This window comes from Camelina sativa, chromosome 14 (genome assembly GCF_030686135.1).
Source record: "Camelina sativa cultivar CO46 ecotype springtype chromosome 14, ASM3068613v1".
Lineage (NCBI taxonomy): Eukaryota > Viridiplantae > Streptophyta > Magnoliopsida > Brassicales > Brassicaceae > Camelina > Camelina sativa.
Window position 1 is genome coordinate 27,137,828 of NC_141893.1, and position 19,119 is coordinate 27,156,946.

General features: G+C 36.7%; 4 protein-coding genes, 1 long non-coding RNA gene and 1 pseudogene across 8 annotated transcripts; 4 read left to right on the forward strand and 2 right to left on the reverse strand.

The window, feature by feature from the left end:
* Positions 1–19: 19 nt before the first annotated feature.
* On the forward strand, positions 20–1,847 carry LOC147928687 (uncharacterized). Its single transcript, XM_087483410.1, has one exon. It carries the CDS (start codon positions 447–449, stop codon positions 1,137–1,139), a length of 693 nt encoding a protein of 230 aa, XP_087339536.1. The 5' UTR covers positions 20–446; the 3' UTR covers positions 1,140–1,847.
* On the forward strand, positions 1,236–1,754 carry LOC104743926 (uncharacterized). The gene has a single exon (XM_010464954.2). It carries the CDS (start codon positions 1,236–1,238, stop codon positions 1,752–1,754), a length of 519 nt encoding a protein of 172 aa, XP_010463256.2.
* A 380-nt stretch (positions 1,848–2,227) lies between the features above and the next one.
* Positions 2,228–3,351, reverse strand: LOC147928688 (CMP-sialic acid transporter 2-like). Its single transcript, XM_087486236.1, has 4 exons — positions 2,980–3,351; positions 2,739–2,861; positions 2,497–2,574; positions 2,228–2,326 (listed from the first exon to the last, which is right to left on the reverse strand). The coding sequence occupies exons 1-4, from the start codon at positions 3,055–3,057 to the stop codon at positions 2,228–2,230; spliced, it is 378 nt and encodes a 125-aa protein (XP_087342362.1). The 5' UTR covers positions 3,058–3,351.
* A 6,111-nt stretch (positions 3,352–9,462) lies between these two features.
* On the forward strand, positions 9,463–12,731 carry LOC104742291 (transcription factor E2FC). Of its 2 annotated transcripts, none has more exons than XM_010463282.3 (13): positions 9,463–9,997; positions 10,303–10,489; positions 10,607–10,666; positions 10,782–10,867; positions 11,040–11,128; positions 11,217–11,271; positions 11,490–11,542; positions 11,632–11,682; positions 11,762–11,810; positions 11,892–11,957; positions 12,036–12,109; positions 12,202–12,316; positions 12,406–12,731. In XM_010463282.3, exons 1-13 carry the CDS (start codon positions 9,755–9,757, stop codon positions 12,478–12,480), a joined length of 1,203 nt encoding a protein of 400 aa, XP_010461584.2. In that variant the 5' UTR covers positions 9,463–9,754; the 3' UTR covers positions 12,481–12,731. The 2 variants fall into 2 exon arrangements, with proteins under 2 accessions (XP_010461584.2, XP_010461585.2); XM_010463283.3 differs by having other exon boundaries at positions 9,517–9,997; positions 10,306–10,489.
* A 757-nt stretch (positions 12,732–13,488) lies between these two features.
* Positions 13,489–17,139, forward strand: LOC104743927 (receptor-like protein 7 pseudogene; annotated as a pseudogene). The gene has a single exon (XR_015580812.1). The product of XR_015580812.1 is annotated as a receptor-like protein 7 pseudogene (transcript).
* Positions 17,140–17,383: 244 nt separating this feature from the next.
* On the reverse strand, positions 17,384–17,994 carry LOC147928689 (uncharacterized). Of its 2 annotated transcripts, XR_015580507.1 has the most exons (3): positions 17,860–17,994; positions 17,674–17,730; positions 17,384–17,563 (listed from the first exon to the last, which is right to left on the reverse strand). It is a non-coding gene; the product is annotated as an uncharacterized LOC147928689 (long non-coding RNA). The 2 variants fall into 2 exon arrangements; XR_015580506.1 differs by lacking the exon at positions 17,384–17,563 and having other exon boundaries at positions 17,649–17,730.
* Positions 17,995–19,119: the final 1,125 nt, after the last annotated feature.

Here is a 19,119-nt window from a genome sequence, read left to right on the forward strand (position 1 = left end):
TAATGACTTTTGGTTTCACATAATGTGTTTCGATGTTTATCAGTTTATGTTATGTAATGACTAACACATGTTTCACTTGATGTCCTAACATGAGGTTTGCCGACAAGAAGAAGAAGACAATAAGAAGAGAAGAGAAGACGAATCATGGCCACATATTGTTCACGGACCAAAAAGTGTTCACGGACCAAAGTGTTCACAGATTTGTACTTTCTTCTTGTTTGGTACTTGTTTTCACGGACATGTTTTAACTTTGGCCACAGATTGTGTTTTAACTTTGGTCACAGATTGTGTTTTCACGGATTCCTACAGGGTCTTCTATATAAGTCATAAACCATGTCTTCTTCTTCTCACTACAAAATCAATCCTCTTTTTTCATACACTTACAACTTCCATTCTCTCATACACTTACAACTTCCATTCTCTCACCATTTTCTCTTTTCTTAAAAATGGCTTCTTCTTCTACTAATTTTGAGAAAATGATGGATGACTATTTCGAAAACTGTTTTGATCAAGCAATTGAGAATCAGTTAGATAAAGCCACAACGATTCCGCAAGAAGAACCAAAGAAGAACAAAAGGGTCCACACTGAAAGAAAACGTGAAGAGGGTCACCAACGCTTATGGGATGATTATTTCCGTGAAGATGCAACATATTCTCCTAAAATCTTTCGTCGCCGTTTCAGAATGAACAAACCCTTGTTCATGCGGATCGTCGAACGAATCTCAACTGAAGTTCCATACTTCGAACAAAGAAGAAATGGTCACGGAAGGCTTGGTCTCTCTGCACTGCAGAAGTGTACAGCAGCCATTCGTATGATGGCATATGGTTCTGCAGCGGATGCGTTTGACGAATATCTTCGGCTTGCTGAAAGCACTGCGATGTTATGTTTGGAAAATTTCACTGAAGGAATCATTCATTTATTTGGAGATGAGTACCTACGCAGACCCACAACAGAAGATCTTCAACGACTACTCAATATTGGAGAGGACCGCAGATTTCCCGGGATGAAAGGAAGCATAGATTGTATGCACTGGGAGTGGAAGAATTGCCCGACTGCATGGAAAGGTCAATATACCCGTGGATCTGGAAAGCCAACAATTGTTTTAGAGGATGTAGCTTCACAAGACCTCTGGATATGACATGCATTTTTTGGAGCTCCAGGTACATTAAACGATATCAATATTCTCGATCGTTCACCAGTTTTTGATGACATATTACAAGGTGTAGCTCCCAAAATGAAATATATTGTCAACGGGCGACAATATCATCTGGCTTACTATCTCACCGATGGTATTTATCCAAACTGGGCTACTTTTATCCAATCAATTCGAAATCCACAAGATCCAAAAGCATCCTTATTTGCTGCAAACCAAGAAGCTGTGCGTAAAGATGTCGAGCGTGCTTTTGGAGTCTTGCAAGCTCGATTTGCCATAGTAAAAACCCCAGCTCTCATGTTGAGTAAGGTAAAAATTGGAAACATAATGAGAGCATGTATCATATTGCACAACATGATTGTAGAATACGAACGTGATGGGTATACTCAGTATGATATGGCCTCATTTGCACGAGACGAGTCAAACAGAACTTCACAAGTTGATTCTGCGTATTCTACAGATATCCCTTCAAATCTCGGCAATATGATGGGAAATGTGATGACCATTCGAAATAAAGTTCGTGATAAAAAAATGCATGATCGACTGAAAGCGGATTTGGTTGAGCATATATGGGGAAAGTTTGGCACAAATCAAAATTAAAATTAATCATTTTGTAATCTATTTTTAATATGCTTTTATGTCATGTTTGTTTAAACTTTTATTAAATGCAATATTTTTAAGTTTTTAAAAGTATACAATTCTTATAAATTTTAACAAAATACCATAATAACAATTAATTACAAAGAAAAATATTTTTAAGAACCTCAAATTTAACAACCTTCAATGGACCTATGAAATATTAAAGTTTCTTAAGAAGTTCTTAATTTCACTTTTTTCAAAATTAAAAAAAAAATCTGTATTAAGATACTTTACTTAAGATGCTTTGATGGAGATACCAACTATGAAGTTAAAAAACAGAATATCTTCTACACCATTCAATATCCGATTTATCAATGTTGTGAAACAGATATATAATTTAGATTTGAAGAAATGTTACAAACAAACAAAAATATACCATTTAAAAAGAGTTAATAAGTAAACAATAATGAAGTATAAAATATTCTCCACTTAAGTCATCTGAACTTGCCGTTAGAAAAGCAACGGGTTGGTTCCTTTGTGATACCAGTTGAGAATAGTGTCTTCACATCAAGTTCATACAAAGACCTCACTACCTAAGAACAGAGAACAGAGAAAGTTCAACAACACAAGCCAAAAGTTCTGATCTAGACAGTAACTGACCACAACGTTTGTTAACACAACCAACTCGACCAGAGAACTGAAAAGAGAGTTCATTTCTCTGATGCTATATGGAGAAAAAAACTGTGTATCAAGATTAGCTAACCTGAAGATAAATGCTTGTGTCGTACTGGCTCTTTAGAGCATACTCGTTGTAGACAGATGCCAAAGATGGTATAGTAACCTGCATGATGATGTGCTGAATAAGCGTCTAGCACGAATTACAACTTTTCTTTGATGCAGCAACAGGTTCGCAATTGCATTACTTACAACAGACTATGTGCATGAAATCACTTCCATACTAAATTCCAAGGAAAGGATATATAAGAGCCAAGAAATGTAACTTACAAAGATAAAGGTACAGATGTATGCACCTGTAGCAATTGGAACAGCCACAGTAGTAGCACCTTCATGAAGAGAACGCAGCTGATTTACTCTAATCCCTATCAGCAAGAGCACAAGTGCTTCCCACTACAACAAAAAATAAGAAATTAAATCCCATTGAGTTGGAGGTAAGGAAGGTCAAATAGAATATGTGTAATACTAAAAAAAATTATACATACAGTAACCAAGAATAATTGAACCTGACCTGTATGATGGAAAACCGTCGCTTCATTATCATCTTCAGTAGTACAGCAATTACCAGAACCTTTAGATTGCTGAGCATCTTAACAGTAGCAGGATTGAAATATAGCTAGCACAGCAGAAAAGTGAAACGTTGTGTGAAACTAAATAATAGAAAGAAAGATAGATCCAAACATTAGCCAAGAAGGCTACATATATATAACAGCTGAGTGTACTGTAACTATCTTATAAGCAATTGTTCAGTGCAAATTTCAAAGCAAGCTCAAACATCTATCACCAAAAGGTAGCCTGTCATATTGCAGAATTCTGAGCTGAACTTGAATATAAACTGTTGTATAGCTATCGCCTCCAAATCAACATATCCGAAACTGAGTTCTCAAAACGCATGTTTTTCCTATTCAAACGAACAAAGCATCAAATATAGTGAGAATGTGGGGGAATATCTTAAGTGATTATGATGATAACTATTGATTCGATTAATCTTTCCAAGTCTAACGAACTTAAAGAAATTCAAATCACTAACTGAATTTCATCATCAACAGATCCAAAACTCACCATTGATTCCAAACTTCATCAAAAACATTAGTAGAAGACCCGCTTTTCGTTTGGGATAACGTTTTCGACCTACCTCTTCCGGTTCCTAGACATCATAAACAAAACTTTCATATCTTCTTTTAAGTTAAACAAAGGAATTTTACGAACAAATTTTTTACAAACACTAACGCAATAAGATTACACTTACCTCAGTATGAGGATCAGATCTGTAAGCTATCTTTAAGTTGAGCCAAACCAAAAGATAGATTCGTTTGGCAATCTGCAAAGCTTTTACCCAACAATCCAAATACAAATAATAATTGTTGTTGGTTGATGTTGCTTGGTCCGAATCCTGTTTCATCTGTGCAGCTTCGTCGGCAAAAGAAAAAGAACTTTTTGCAAAAGAACTTGGAGACGGCGACAAAGAGCATAGAGAGAGAGAAACAATTTTTTTTTAGGTCTTTTAAATTGACGGACACGATCAAAACGAATCAACGGTCAAGATTAAATAAAAGGATCCAAAATAATATAAGCGGGTCAAAAAGAATCCGCGTCTTTATCCGTTTAGATGGGTGGAGAAATTTCGTTTGTACCCTTTAATTAAATCGAATATTTGGTCATAACTCTAATGGCATACCTTTGTAATGTTTTACAAAACAAAGGTTTATTAGTTAAACGACTTTACAAATAATAGTACGGATATGTGAGAGAAATGATCATACAGTCCGGCCTCTACAACCGCAAATTTAATCATGAAAATGAAAAAAACCAAAGAGAGCAACATTGACTTTTTCTTGGCAAAAGAAATTAAAATATTTCGAGACGACTAAATACTGTCAGAGACTCCATATAAGAAACTTAAAATTGATGTTTGGGTGTTTTAAGAAACTTGAATGAACTTGGAAACAACTCTCTAAGTTTATTTTATTTTATTATATGTTAAAAAGAACATAGCCATTGAACTGACGTAACTTATATATTTCCTCAAGTTCCATTTTAATTTGGGTTTGGAAACATCTTCTTTCACCGAAATTTGATAATTTTAGTTTTACAATAACTATTAAACTTACCAATTAGAAATTTTTATAGCGGATTAACCAGTTAACTAACAACACTGGATATACAAGTTAGATAACTAATAGTAATCAGGTATCATCAATTATCTAACAAAAAGTCCATATAAAAAATTGTTCTTCTACCTCCAAACCCTTTTTTAATATTACAACTGAATGATGATGTGATGTCACTAGCATCTTCTTAGAGTAAGTCCATTGGCAAGATATAATTTTGAGACTCTTATATTTTTTTAATAATATATTGTGTACTTTTAAAAAAATAAGAACTTTTAGAAGACTGATTAAAACTATTCCCTCCAATGGTGATAATAAAAATGGAGTTCTTATTTTTAGGATTCTAAAAAATGGGAAATTAACAAGAGAAGAGTGAGAAGAAAAACAAAACCAAACGCAATCCCAACCGCCATTGTCAGCTCCTTTGCTTCTCCCTGACCGTTTGATCGATGGTCTCTCAGAAGTACGATCCATTGTACCTCTAGAACAGGGGAGCCTATGTTCTAGACCTCGTTTTGCTCACGGGAAACACCTATCCAAGTGTGTTTATAAACCAAAGCCAATCTACCTCATAAGTATTATATATTGCTATTAAATGATGCTTCAGTTACATACCGACATCAAGCACATAGAGATCATCGTAAAGATTCTGAGCATCCGTAAACCCTTCAAACACAAAAAAGTTTCTCCCAAGTGAAACATAAACATGACCAGCCTTAGGTGTCAGTGTCAACAACTGCCCTGAAGTATTCAGCTCCTTCCATATGAGTGTATCGGAAAGTCAAAATGAAAATATCATTTAAGAGGAACTTACATTAACGTTTCAGATTAAAGACATACACTCCTAAGGTTAAAGAACATGGATTTAAGAATGCTTTTATACATGTATCAAGGATATGAACATCAGACAGATAGTAGTCATGTCCATCTTCACCACCTATAACAACAATTTTGTTCTTCCACGATGAACAAGAGTGGCTATCCCGCGTAGATGGAGGATTCCCCATTGTAACAGCACGTTTCCACAAACAAATCAAGTGATGATGACTTCTTCAAACAGAGACAAGTAAAACTTGAAATACACAGAAAAAGCTTACAAGTATCTAGAATGTGCAAATCGTTGAGAGGTTTTATTCCATTCAAGTTCGATGAGTATGATGAATCAAAAGACAAAGGTGCAAATCTAAGCATCATGATGCATGAAACTGAAAAGGGGAAGAAAGAAACTGCATGCAAGTATACAAATAAGATTAGATAGAATAGAATTATATGCGACATACTTTACAAATACCAGCACAACTAAAACCTAGTTGAAGCTCAAATGAAATCCTCCATTTCTAAAGATTAAGCAGCATAATTTACGAGAAGCAGAGCAATAAAACAGAGACTTTGATCACATTTTAGAAACAGATTTCGTTAATCCTAATTACAATCATGCCTAGGATCACAATTAGAAAAAGATTTTGAAGAACCCTAATTTTCGAAAATCAAAAAACCCTAATTTCTATACCCTTACTAAACAAGAATTCTTATAATCAGAAAAAAGAAATTACCATCAGAAAGAGATTGGTTAATCAAAAGCTTCGATTTGGTGAAGAAGACTCATGATAAAGGAAAACGCAAATCCTTCGATTAATCAACAAATCACAAACCAATTGAATCGTCGTTCATGAAAACGAGAATCCAAATTTCATGTGTTAGAGCTTAGAAGGAGAATCAGCTCTAGCAACAATGAAATATCAAACCAAAGAGTTTACAGAGAGAAACAAACAAAGAAGAAGATTACAATTCTCAATATTTTTTTGGTTATCCTCTGCAACTGATCTTTCTTTCTCCTTATACGCTTCAGCTCTCATCTTTCCATCTAACAAACAATCCCAACCAATGAGCTTCTACCACATATTTTCTCCCACAGCTTCCAATCACCTTTCACCATTCCTCCACGTTATCATTCAACCCTTCTTTCATTTTACTATATCAAATCTCCCCTGTTTGCAGAACCTTGACCACAAGGTTCATAGTTTAGATATTGTCTCTGCAAAACAAAGAGAAACTCCCATACTTCAAGATGAAAAACTGCTTGTAGTTGCTCATTGAAGAAAATGGTGTAGTAACATTCTGCTAGAACAAGCCTGTAATAGTATTTCAAAATCAGCATCATTTTTATGATCGGTAGCCTTCCAACATGAAATGAAATGAAATGCTCAGTCTCTTCTCCCACACTTTCTCTTGTTTATATTTGAACATCCAAGTCTTTGGAGAGAGTCGTTGCTTCCACCTATAATACTTACAAAACTCAGCCACTTCCAAGGAGAAATCATCAAAGACTGGACTCAAACTTTCTGGGACAACAGGTTGTTGATCATCTATGATCATAGTCATATAAAACTCATCTAACAGCTTAGGCAATAGTTTATTTCCACCACCCGAAGACTCTTGTTGAAACCTTTGCTCCTCTTTAGAACTTTCTTGGTCAGATTGATGTTTAGCTTCCAAAGAGCACACTAACATCTGTTCTTTGGCAGGAACTTCAGGAACAACTATCATGGAAAGTTGAGCTTCCCTCAGCTTATTAAGCTTAATGGCCATCATGTCTCTAACAGAACCTTGCCTAATACCCTGAAGAAGAACTTTCTTATGTCCTATAGGAAACTGCATCACTAACTTCTCAAAATCACAAGTTATTGGCCCCAATATCTCCAACCACTGCTTACCTAACACCATATCACACCCACCTAAGAGAATTACCATAAGATCAGCTTGAAATGGTGTACCTCTAAATTACCATTGGAACTTATCAATTGTAGCATCAACCCCCAACAATCTACCATCATCAACTAATACTTGAGCCATGTTGTCAAATTTTAAAACACATTTCAACTTCTCACCTACCTTGGGATCCATGAAGTTGTGTGTAGTATGAGAGTCAATGAGGATAGACAAGACTTGATTCCCATAAGAACCCTTCACCCTCATCGATTGGTAATCAGAGATTCCTAAAAGTGCATTAGCAGAAGTATGATCTATAACTCCAATTGCCGCTAAATCAACCTTCTCTACTTCTACTTCTTCCAATTCTCCACAATCTGTTTTGTGAGGCTTAACTGTAGTATCCTTAGGTTACTCCATAGTAGGAAGAAGAACTGTCGCATGATCAGGCTCTGGTTTGGATGATAAAATCCCTTTATATTGAACCTTTTTCCGATAAGCTTGAACTTTCTCATACAATCTTTCCACCAATAAGCATTGTTGAATAGACTTGGGTTGAAACATTCTAACATTCAGCTCAGTATCATTGCTCAGCCTTTCTAAGTAGATATCAACCAAGTAATCTTCAGCTAATATCACTTTGTCGCTAATCAACTTGAATTTTTCATGATACTCCTCAATTCCTTCTGTTTCCTGCAACTGTTTCAGCTCTGCAATAGCATCCACTAGCTTATAATAGTATCCTTGCAACAACGCTTTGTAAAGTCCCCAATTGCACCTAACATGCTCCCACAGAACTGATTGTGAAATTGATTGGTGATAAGAAGCAGCCAGAGCATCTAAATGCATTGAAGTAAGAGTAGCTTTGAGTTCATCCGGAGTATTATCAATTAAGAAGAACTGTTCGATCTGGAACAGCCAATCCTTGATTCTATCACCATTAAATCTGAGGGACTCTAATTTCTCCAAACGTGTAGCATCAAAATAATTGTTCGATGACTTACCAGATCCACCAGTGCTAGCGTAATGATTCTTGATCGGATTTGTAGTTACAAGCCGTGAGAATCGTCCCACGTTGTGAGCTCCAATCGATTCTTCTGTATTGCTAAACACCGATCCAAACGATTCCGATCGAGTCTCCGTCATAGCTTCACGAACCACCGTCTGATATTGTTTCACCCCCATTGAAATGAATCCGAGGATGACACAACTCTGATACCTCTTCGATTAATCAACAAATCACAAACCAATTGAACCGTCGTTCATGAAAACGAGAATCCAAATTTCATGTGTTAGAGCTTAGAAGGAGAATCAGCTCTAGCAACAATGAAATATCAAACCAAAGAATCTACAGAGAGAAACAAACAAAGAAGAAGATTACAATTCTCAATATTTTTCTGGTTATCCTCTGCAACTGATCTTTCTTTCTCCTTATACGCTTCAGCTCTCATCTTTCCATCTAACAAACAATCCCAGCCAATGAGCTTCTACCACGTATTTTCTCCCACAGCTTCCAATCACCTTTCACCATTCCTCCACGTCATCATTCAACCCTTCTTTCATTTTACTATATCAACTCACTTTCATATTCAAACTCGTCGATTAATCAGAAGCTCTGATATGTCGTTTTGATTGTTAATCAAAATCTCCGACTGGAGATCGGTTCCTCCGGTTGCAAGGTTCTGATTTGGTCAAAAAGATCTCTAGGTTTTTTTTTGTTCAAGCGCATCACAAAAGAAAGAAAAAAAAGGAATAGAAAAAAGGAAAAAAAAAACTTGTTTTTATATAAAAAAAACTTGTTTTTATATGTTGACACGTACACAATAAGAGACGACTCTAAAACTTACTAAATAAGAGTTGGATCTTATATTTTTCATCAGTTATGATTTATTTTTAATTACATTTACAATAAGAGCCTTGCTAAATCTTTGTTAAATCCCCCCAATGGAGATGTCCTTATGTTTCATTATACCACCACATATGGGTAATGTAGCTAACTCTCTTTGTAAGGGTATGTTATCAACCAAACCATCTTACACAGATCCAACCATACATAAAGACATGAAACGTTCACGCAAATAAAAGCCCAAAGAAAGACCAAGCCCAAATAAAGCCCAAGATCAAAAAGTCAAAAAAATGAAAAATAAATAAAGCGGAAGAAGGGTTAGGCGGCTAAGGCAAAATTCGAAACTCTCTCCAACTTCTTACGCCCACCGCTCTTTTCACATAATCCCATTTTTATTTATTCTCTTTTTAATACATCGAAAAGACTATCATACCCTTCCTCTTCTTCCCGCTGTTTCCTCTCTTCTCTCTCCATCTTTTTCTCCATCTTCCCTCTTCTTCTTCTTCCTTCATCTCCCCCCCTCCAACAAAACCTAAATTCACCGATTCTCAAACTCCCCTAAATCGCTTCAACCACTTAAATCCCAAATCTCCAACCACCGAGAGATACGCTGCCGTTACATGGCCGCGACATCAAACTCAGGCGAAGATCCGACTCTCTCTTACCATCACCATCACCACCACCACCGATCTCCTTTTCGCTTCGAATTACTTCAATCCATCTCTTCCTCTGATCCTCGTTACTCTTCTCTCACCCCTTCTTCCACGAATCGGCCTTTCTCTGTCTCCGAATCGCTTCCGCAACAGTCTCCGCTAATTCCATCTCACTGGGACGATTCTTACTCTCATATCACTCAGAAATTTGTGAGTTCCCTGCGTTTACTACACTTTTCTTCTTTGATTTTTGATTCCGAACTTGATTTGAGAGAGAGAGAGAGAGAGAGAGAGAGAGAGAGAGAGAGAGCTAGGTTTTTTTTCCTGATCCCAAATTTCGCGAAAATAAAAAAAATTGAATGAAGCTTTTGTTCTTTAAGGAAACTTAATCCAAAATTGGGATCTCTAATCTCAAATTTAGAATTCTACAAACTTGGGGGAATTTTAGATTTGAGTTTTGGTGATTTTGTTAAGCTATCGAGTAATGATGCTATTGAGTCAAATCTGTTTTGCAGCAGAAGAGTAGAAAGAATCATCGTATTCAGCTTGGATCTATTGCAAACATGTCTGGAGAAAGCATTGATGATAAATCTAAAGTAATAGTGAAACAAGAGTCTCCTCAATACGTTAAACGTGTATACAACAAGTCAAAGGGTACTACTACACAGTCAAAGGCCGGGAAACGGATGCCCAACGGCGGCGGTATCTTCTTTCTGATCAAATTCTCTTCAGCTTAATCTCAGAATGTGATTTCTTTTGTTTGTTGATGTTATAATCTGTGTTGTATGTAGCATTGTGGTGATTGATTTTTGTATGCAGAAGCACAAAATGGTGGTCTAATTGTACCTAGTAATAACTGCCGTTATGACAGTTCTCTAGGTAACTACTACTGCAAAAAGCGCAGTCACATCTAGTTCTGTTTACTTTTTATCAGGTTCATGGTTTGTATGGAGATTACAACTCTAATTTTATCGTTGTTTCTTATGTTTCGTAGGGTTGTTGACAAAGAAATTCGTCAAGTTGATTCAGGAAGCTGAGGATGGAACACTTGACCTTAACCATTGTGCAGATGTTTTGGAGGTATGCAATATGTATCTTTATATTGAACATCTTATTTAAGAATATGCTTATATGTGGACTGAAAAGCTCACCTTTATAACCCTTGCCTTAAAGCATTTGATTCACAAATCATTAGGTATCTTCGTCAGTTTGTTAGAATCTCCTCTTATGTGCCTGCGATTCCTCTTAACAGGTACAAAAAAGAAGGATATATGATATTACAAATGTTCTTGAAGGAATTGGATTGATAGAGAAAACTACAAAGAACCATATCCGCTGGAAGTAGTTACACAAATCCTTTCTTTCTTTAATACAATGCAGCTTGTTAAACTTATGTTCTTCTGACCTTGGCTTTGGACCATTGTTGCAGGGGTGCTGACAATCTTGGACAGAAGGACCTCGGAGATCAAATTTCCAGGCTTAAGGTTCATAGAAAATGGCATTACATATTACTTTGTCGTAGAACTTACTGCATTAAAATAATTGATCACATTGTCAAGAAAGAGGTCATGATCAATGCATATGTTGGGGATATAAGATGTTCTTGCGTTTTCGGAATTTGGCAGTCTGACACTATAGTTAGTTCTCACACATATTTTCAAATTTCCCATTAATAACCAGTAACATCTTTATGTATTTTCAGTCAGAGGTAGAAATGATGCAATCTGAGGAAAGCAGGTTGGATGATCTTATAAGGTTGGTTGCTTATGTTTTTATATCTGATTTGGAGACTTGATTGTTCTTTTCCCACATGGTTTTAAGTTCACCATGTTATATATCTCCAGGGAAAGACAAGAAGCTCTGAGATCCTTGGAGGAAGATGAATATTGTAAAAGGTTTCTGTCCATTTATTTGAGTCTCATCTTTTTGTATTTACACACGAACTTTGCTAAGACCAGTGACGAAAATAAACAGGTACATGTTTATGACGGAGGAGGATATAACGAGTCTCCCACGGTTTCAGGTCCTCCCCAACTAGTTCTTGAAAATTATCTTATGTTTTTCTCAGTTATTTAACATACTAAACCGTTAGTCCTTGATACAGAACCAGACATTACTAGCAATTAAAGCTCCTACAGCTAGTTACATCGAAGTTCCAGATCCTGATGAGGTGAGCGTTTTTCATATAGTGTACAGTTGTAATATAATGTGTCCACAAAGTGAAGCATCTGTTTTTTGTTCACGATAGATGAGATTTCCGCAACGACAATACCGGATGGTGATTAGGAGTAGGATGGGGCCGATTGATGTCTATCTTTTAAGGTACTTAGCCTACACATTCCACTCTCTGTGTCTTGTCTTGTATATTTTTTTTTTCAGTCAGTGTTTATAACTGGGAACAAATCTGGTTGCAGCAAATATAAAGGAGATAGTGGGGAAACAAGTGACAAATTGGGTCAGGAGTCTGATCAAAAAGCTCCATTTAGAGTGGACACTCCTTCCTTGAAAATAGTAACTTCAGATACTGATGTAAGTATTAGATCCATTGGTATGGGTTTCAGATCAGTCTCATATTCGTATGCTGTGATTAAGTTTGAGTTGTGGTTGTGTATTGCCAGTTAAAAGCAGATTACTGGTTCGAGTCAGATGCAGAGGTGAGCCTCACAGATTTATGGAGCAACTTCAGCAGCTGAGAACAAAGTTATTGAAACCTCAAATTCCAATTACTGGGAGGACGATGAATGATACAAATTTTCATGTTACGTTTTACTACGCCATTTGAGCCTGAATCCTAATATAAGTTTTTTTTTTTTGGTTTTCTCTCTTGTTTAAAATAAAAGATGCAACATTCTCATGTCATTCAATGGGTGACAACAATTATGTGAAAAAGCTTGTACCCTAACATAAGATATATAATTATACTTAACGGCCCTTGGATGTCAAATGCAATCGACAGCAGCAACCTGCACACTACACACATCTGTGTTTATAACGAAAGCTTTGAAATTAGTCTGTTTTCAGACTACAAAACTCCAATTTTAGTAGAAACAAAGCATCAATTCCGAACCGCCTGATTTGTGGATAATACAGTTCGAATCTATACTCAGAAAATAAAAATGAAAAGATTTTGTATCCAAAATTAGATAGTCAACAACTGCCATCAGAATATGTAAGAAATTATTACATGAATAAACAGAAATTTGAGAGAAGAAGAGTCAGTGAGAGATCAAACGTAACGTATGGGTTTGGTGATAATAGACAGTCTACAAATTTTGTTTGTCTTTATTTATTAAATACTATTGAAAATATTTGTTTTGTGGCTCATGTAAAGAAATTAAGGCAATGCAAATTTTGACGTATGTTTCAGGTTTGGAATTGGATAGAGGACAAACTATGAATGAAAGCATTTCCTAGAAAAAATGCCATACGGAGTCCCATCTGAAGTTGAAAGATTAGCTTAAGCTACACGGCACTTTGATTTTCTACTTGTCCTCAACTCCAATTTTACTTTGCTCACTGAGAATGATTTTTGATCTTCGTTTCTAATTTCTTAAAACATGATTTTTAGGGGCCAAAAACGAGTCAAGTTTTTTGGATTTGGAAGGACTCATAAGATTTTTAGTAGGGAACTTTTTTCATCAAAAAGACTTCAAACCATCAAGTCAATGGGAGCTTCATGTGTTTGATTTTGTATATATATGTGGTGACCTGCAACACTAATTTACCATCACAGTCTTCCTATTAGTTTTTCATTTTCACAAATATGAAAGTTTTCTTGTCTAATCAGAAAATGAGCTTCCTTCTTCGTTCCATCTCTTTCCTTTTTCTCGTTTCAAGTTTTCTAAACACGTTTGTTTCTTCTACACAACGCTTGTGTCATTCTGACCAAAGGGATGCTCTTCTTGAGTTTAAGACTGAGTTTTTGATCCAGAAACCTGATTGGGTTGATTCAGATGTGTTTTCTTATCCGAAGACAGAATCATGGGTGAATAAAAGTGATTGCTGTTCTTGGGATGGTATCACGTGTGCTGCTAAGTCGGGCAAAGTGATCGGGCTAGAACTTAGTTTCAGCAACCTCCATGGCCCGCTTAAATCGAAGAGCAATCTGTTTAGACTGCGTCATCTCCGTGATTTGAACCTTGCTTACAACAACTTCACCGGTTCGCCAATCCCAGCTGAGTTTGATAAACTCATGGAGCTAAAAAGACTTAATCTCTCCCAGTCTTCACTATTAGGCCAAATTCCAATCAAGCTTCTTCAGCTAACCAAGTTGGTGTCTCTCGATCTTTCTTCTTTTGAATATTATGATTCTCATGATTCTTCGTTTTTATCCGTTGATGAATCCTTTCTTCATCTACTTACTCAAAATATGAGGAATCTTAGAGAACTGGATATGAGCGATGTAAACATTTCTTCAGAAATCCCCCATGAGTTTTCAAACATGTGATCTCTAAGGTTACTACATCTTAGAAACTGTAACCTGTCTGGAGAATTTCCAAGTAGCGTTCTTCTCATACCGAGCTTACAGTCCATTATATTAAGCCACAATATAAATCTGAGAGGCAATCTTCCTGTTTTTCGTGAACATAACTCTTTGTCAGAGCTGACCATTGAAAACACAACCTTTTCAGGGAATATTCCGTTTTCCCTTGGGAACCTTTCTTATCTCTCTATTCTCGATCTTGGTTCGAATAATTTTGTTGGTGAAATCCCATCTTCAATTGGCAATCTAAAACAATTGACCTATTTTGATGTTAGCTATAACAAGCTCAGTGGAAACTTGCCAGCTTCGATACTCAATTTGACCCAACTACGTAGACTCTATCTCTCTTCAAATCAGTTCACAGGTTCCCTTCCACCAATCATCAGCCAATTCTCCAAATTAGAGTCTTTTTATGCTGAATATAATTCTTTTACGGGACCCATTCTTTCATCCCTACTCAAGATTCCCTCATTGACCCAGATCTATTTGAGTTATAACAAATTCACCGACCTTACTGGGATTGGGAATATCTCTCTATTACATAATTTACAATACTTTAAGTTCGGTAGTAGAAATTACAACGAAGTCGGTCCAGGAGTTGACTTAAATGTCTTCTCGCCTCTCAAGCAGCTCTCCTCATTACATCTCCAAGGCATCCCTCTCTCAACAGCAAACATCACTTCTGATTTGGATTTTCCATCAGAATTGGAAGTATTGTACTTGAGAGGCTGCAACATCACTGAGTTCCCTGAGTTCATAAGAAACAGAAGAAATCTACAACAACTAGATCTTTCCAACAACAAAATCAAAGGTCAAATACCAGACTGGTTGTGGAGACTACCAGAATTGTCTTTTGTGGATCTCTCTAACAACTCTCTCAGCAGTTTCAGTGGATCCTTAAAAGTTTCTCCTGAGAGTCAAATTAGTAACGTTGATCTAAGCTCAAATGCTTTCCAAGGACCACTCTTCATCCCATCCTCCAAGCATCTCCAATATTTTTTTGGTTCTAAGAATAACTTCACCGGGGAGATACCTCGATCAGTATGTGGACTAAGCTCTCTAAAGGTTCTATATCTATCAAACAACAACCTCAACGGCTCAATTCCTCGGTGCTTAGAGACTCTGGTGATGAGTTCTCTTTCAGATCTAATTCTCCGTAACAACAAACTCAGCGGGATTCTTCCTGAAATATTTCAGAACGCCAAGAGCTTAACGTCAATTGACGTCAGTCACAACCGATTAGAGGGAAAAATTCCTGCTTCTCTTGGTGGTTGCTCTGCCTTGGAAGTTTTGAACGTGGGAAGCAACACATTCAACGACATGTTTCCCTTCCACTTGAATTCTTTGCAGAAACTTCAAGTTCTCGTCCTCCGCTCTAACAAGTTTCGTGGCAAATTACATAATGCTGATGGGGTCTGGTTTGGATTTCCTCAGTTGAAAATCATTGATGTTTCATATAATGGCTTCTTTGGTACATTGCCATCTGATTATTTCCAGAACTGGACTGCGATGTCCTCCATGAGAGATAATAATATAATGATTTCACATAATGATTTCTTCGGTGCATTGGCATCTCATTTCATTCGGAGTGGTTCAGGAAGCTACTACACTACTGTATTGATAAGTAAAGGAATGTTAATGGAGATGGAACATATCCTAACAGTCTACACAACCATCGATTTTTCAGGAAATCAACTCAATGGACCAATTCCTGATTCTGTTGGTCTGCTGAAGGAGCTTTGTATTCTCAACATGTCAAGCAATGCTTTCACGGGCCACATCCCATCTTCTTTGGCAAACCTGACGAATCTGGAGTCATTAGACCTATCCCAAAACATGATTTCGGGTGAGAGTCGAATATGTGGACTAAGCTCTCTAGAGATTCTAGATCTATCAAACAACAACTTCAACGGCTCAATTCCTCGGTGTTTAGAGACTCTCATGAGGTCTCTTTCATATCTGAATCTCCGTAACAACAGACTGAGCGGCATTCTTCCCGATATTTTTCAGAACGCCAAGAGCTTAACGTCAATTGACGTCAGTCACAACCGATTAGAGGGAAAAATTCCTGCTTCTCTTAGTGGTTGCTCTGCCTTGGAAGTTTTGAATGTAGGAAGCAACACAATCAACGACATGTTTCCCTTCCACTTGAATTATTTGCAGAAGCTTCAAGTTCTCGTCCTCCGCTCTAACAAGTTTCATGGCACATTACATAACGCTGATGGGGTTTGGTTTGGGTTTCCTCAGTTGAAAATCATTGATGTATCATATAATGACTTCTTTGGTACATTTCCATCTGATTACTTTTTGAACTGGACTACCATGTCCTCCATGAGAGATAATAATATAGAACCAGAGTACATTCGGAGTGGTTCAGGAAGCTACTACTTTTCACTTGTGTTGATGATTAAAGGAGTGTCAATGGAGATGGAACGTATCCTTACAATCTTCACAGCCATCGATTTTTCAGGAAATCAATTAAATGGACCAATTCCTGATTCTATTGGTCTGCTTAAGGAGCTTCGTAATCTCAACATGTCAAGCAATGGTTTCACGGGCCACATCCCATCTTCTTTGGCAAACTTGACGAATCTTGAGTCACTTGACCTATCCCAAAACAAGATTTCTGGTACGATTCCTTCTGAACTTGGAACCCTCTCTTCTCTCGAAGTGATAAACGTTTCACATAACCAGCTTGTAGGTTCCATACCACAAGGCACACAATTTCAACGACAAAATTGCTCCTCTTATGAAGGAAACCCCGGACTTGATGGTCCTTCCCTTAAGGATGTTTGTGGAGATATCAAAACACCACCACAACCCGAACTGGTGGAGACAAAAGAAGAAGAAGAAGAAGAAGAATCATTGAGTTGGGTAGCAGCAGGTTTAGGCTTTGGACCAGGAGTTTTATTTGGGCTAGCGATGAGATACATAACGGCTTTGTACAAGCATGAGTGGTTCATGAAGATTTTTGGCCGGAGCAAGCAACAGAGCACCAGAACTCGTTAAGTCACTCATCGATAAATTCTCTCTTCCGTATCGCATTGTTGTTATATATGTTCATAAATAATTTGTTTGAATCGCATGTTTTGAACTATTATTAAACCAAAGACTAGCAAAAAGATTAATTCAATGACAGATCCATCAATATTAAAATGTACAAGTTGTTTGATAAGCAACTCTGTTTACAAAGCTCCTATAGTACATGGTTGTGTTTGCCTTTGTGTCTGTGATTAGATATAATTATGCACCTAAACTGATTGTAGTGAGCAATGAGCTTTAATTTGAATCCACTTGAACAAGAATCCAAATGCAGAAAGGAAGTCAAGTTTATGAAGCTGAAATATTCTAAGCAAAATGTGAATGGCACGGAACAAAAGTTGAGAAGCATGGGATAATTTACCTGTTTGCTCTTGATCTCAGTCGTCACTCGTCAGCAACCAAAGAAATGTTTATGTTTCTAGGATAAAGTGAAAATATACACGCATAAAAACATCCAGGCTAATTAACACTAAACTTGATCATAAGAAGTACGAGAAATGGGAACATCTAGGCTCTTTCACATTCTAGTAAAGCTGATACTGCTCACCATTGAATTTGTTCTTCTAGTTCATGGCACATCACAACGACTTTATGATGGTTGCGTTTTTAATCCTCAAACTCGTTCTACAACTTCCGTATCTTTTTCCTTAAGCTGATTCACATCAATCTCAGAATCATTTATGAACAATCTGATTTAGACAATACTTCAAACATTAGTAGCAACTTGTGTCAGATGAGAATAAACGATAGAAGAGATTTGAGATATTGAACTTTTACTTTTCTTATCGATAATATGTTCTTTACACCAAGATTGTATTTATACATCAATGGGAACATTCTAGACCTAATCTATAGCTTAAGGATCTTGTGACAAGTGTATGACATCTACTCATTCTTTATTGATGAGAGAACATCATAACGGCTAGATAGGATCACCGCACAGCTCTCTCCAGCTGGTGTTCCTTGTACCTTCGTCGTCACTCTCCTCTGTTTTGTACTTTTGTCATTTTGCTGCAGAGGAGGGAAAGTGACTTGCTGGGCTGAACTTTCAACTGTTGTTGGGCTTGGACTCTTAATTATTGGACTTTGACTCTCATCAGAATCATGTCAGAAAACAAAACACAGACAGTTCCAAGTTTAAAATTAGTTATCTGAGTTTAATCTCCTCTTCTTTAATTTCAAAGCTGGAACACTAGAGGAGAATAAAATCTTGCGGAAATGAAACAAACATTGACTTGTCGAAAGGAATGTACGAAGCTGGAGATCATATCAAGTTTGATGGCATCCATGACTACATTGGACATTGCTATCTCGGACTTGGTGGATCCCAAGCAACACTTTTTGTTCAATTATATAACTCTAGCCTAGACGTAACTGCCTAAAACGTACCTGAAAACAAAAACAAAAAGAATTGCGTTTCAGAGGAAAAATATAAAAAGTGAACAACATCAGTCCACCAGCAATTTGATGCCAAACAAACATTATATGAACAAAATCTATAACTCTCCCACACGAGATCCACCTCATAAACGAAAAAAAGACATATGCTCAATAACTAAAAAGAAAATTATTAATCATCAAAACCAAACAAATAGACAAATTTTTTGGCACAAATCTCATCATTTTAGTAAAATTTTAGATCAGAACTTAAAAGAGAAATTTTATCAATGTTAAACTCACAATATATAGGCCCCAATCCTTCACTTATGTTACTTATATTCCGGACCTCACCTGCGTATATGAATCAATCAAATTATTACTATTTTGTGATATTTGTTTGCATGATGATCGTTAATGTAGTACTCAC

Excerpts from the sequence above, each read along its gene's own strand:
- LOC147928688 (XM_087486236.1), bottom strand. The coding sequence starts at position 3,057 with ATGCTCAGCAATCTAAAGGTTCTGGTAATTGCTGTACTACTGAAGATG. Across the intron at positions 2,862-2,979 it reads GACGGTTTTCCATCATACAG|TGGGAAGCACTTGTGCTCTT; the intron begins GTCAGGTTCAAT and ends TTTTTGTTGTAG. Across the intron at positions 2,575-2,738 it reads ACATCTGTACCTTTATCTTT|GTTACTATACCATCTTTGGC; the intron begins GTAAGTTACATT and ends ATCATCATGCAG.
- LOC147928687 (XM_087483410.1), top strand. The coding sequence starts at position 447 with ATGGCTTCTTCTTCTACTAATTTTGAGAAAATGATGGATGACTATTTC.
- LOC104742291 (XM_010463282.3), top strand. The coding sequence starts at position 9,755 with ATGGCCGCGACATCAAACTCAGGCGAAGATCCGACTCTCTCTTACCAT. Across the intron at positions 11,129-11,216 it reads AAGAACCATATCCGCTGGAA|GGGTGCTGACAATCTTGGAC; the intron begins GTAGTTACACAA and ends CCATTGTTGCAG. Across the intron at positions 11,683-11,761 it reads GAAGATGAATATTGTAAAAG|GTACATGTTTATGACGGAGG; the intron begins GTTTCTGTCCAT and ends GAAAATAAACAG.
- LOC104743926 (XM_010464954.2), top strand. The coding sequence starts at position 1,236 with ATGAAATATATTGTCAACGGGCGACAATATCATCTGGCTTACTATCTC.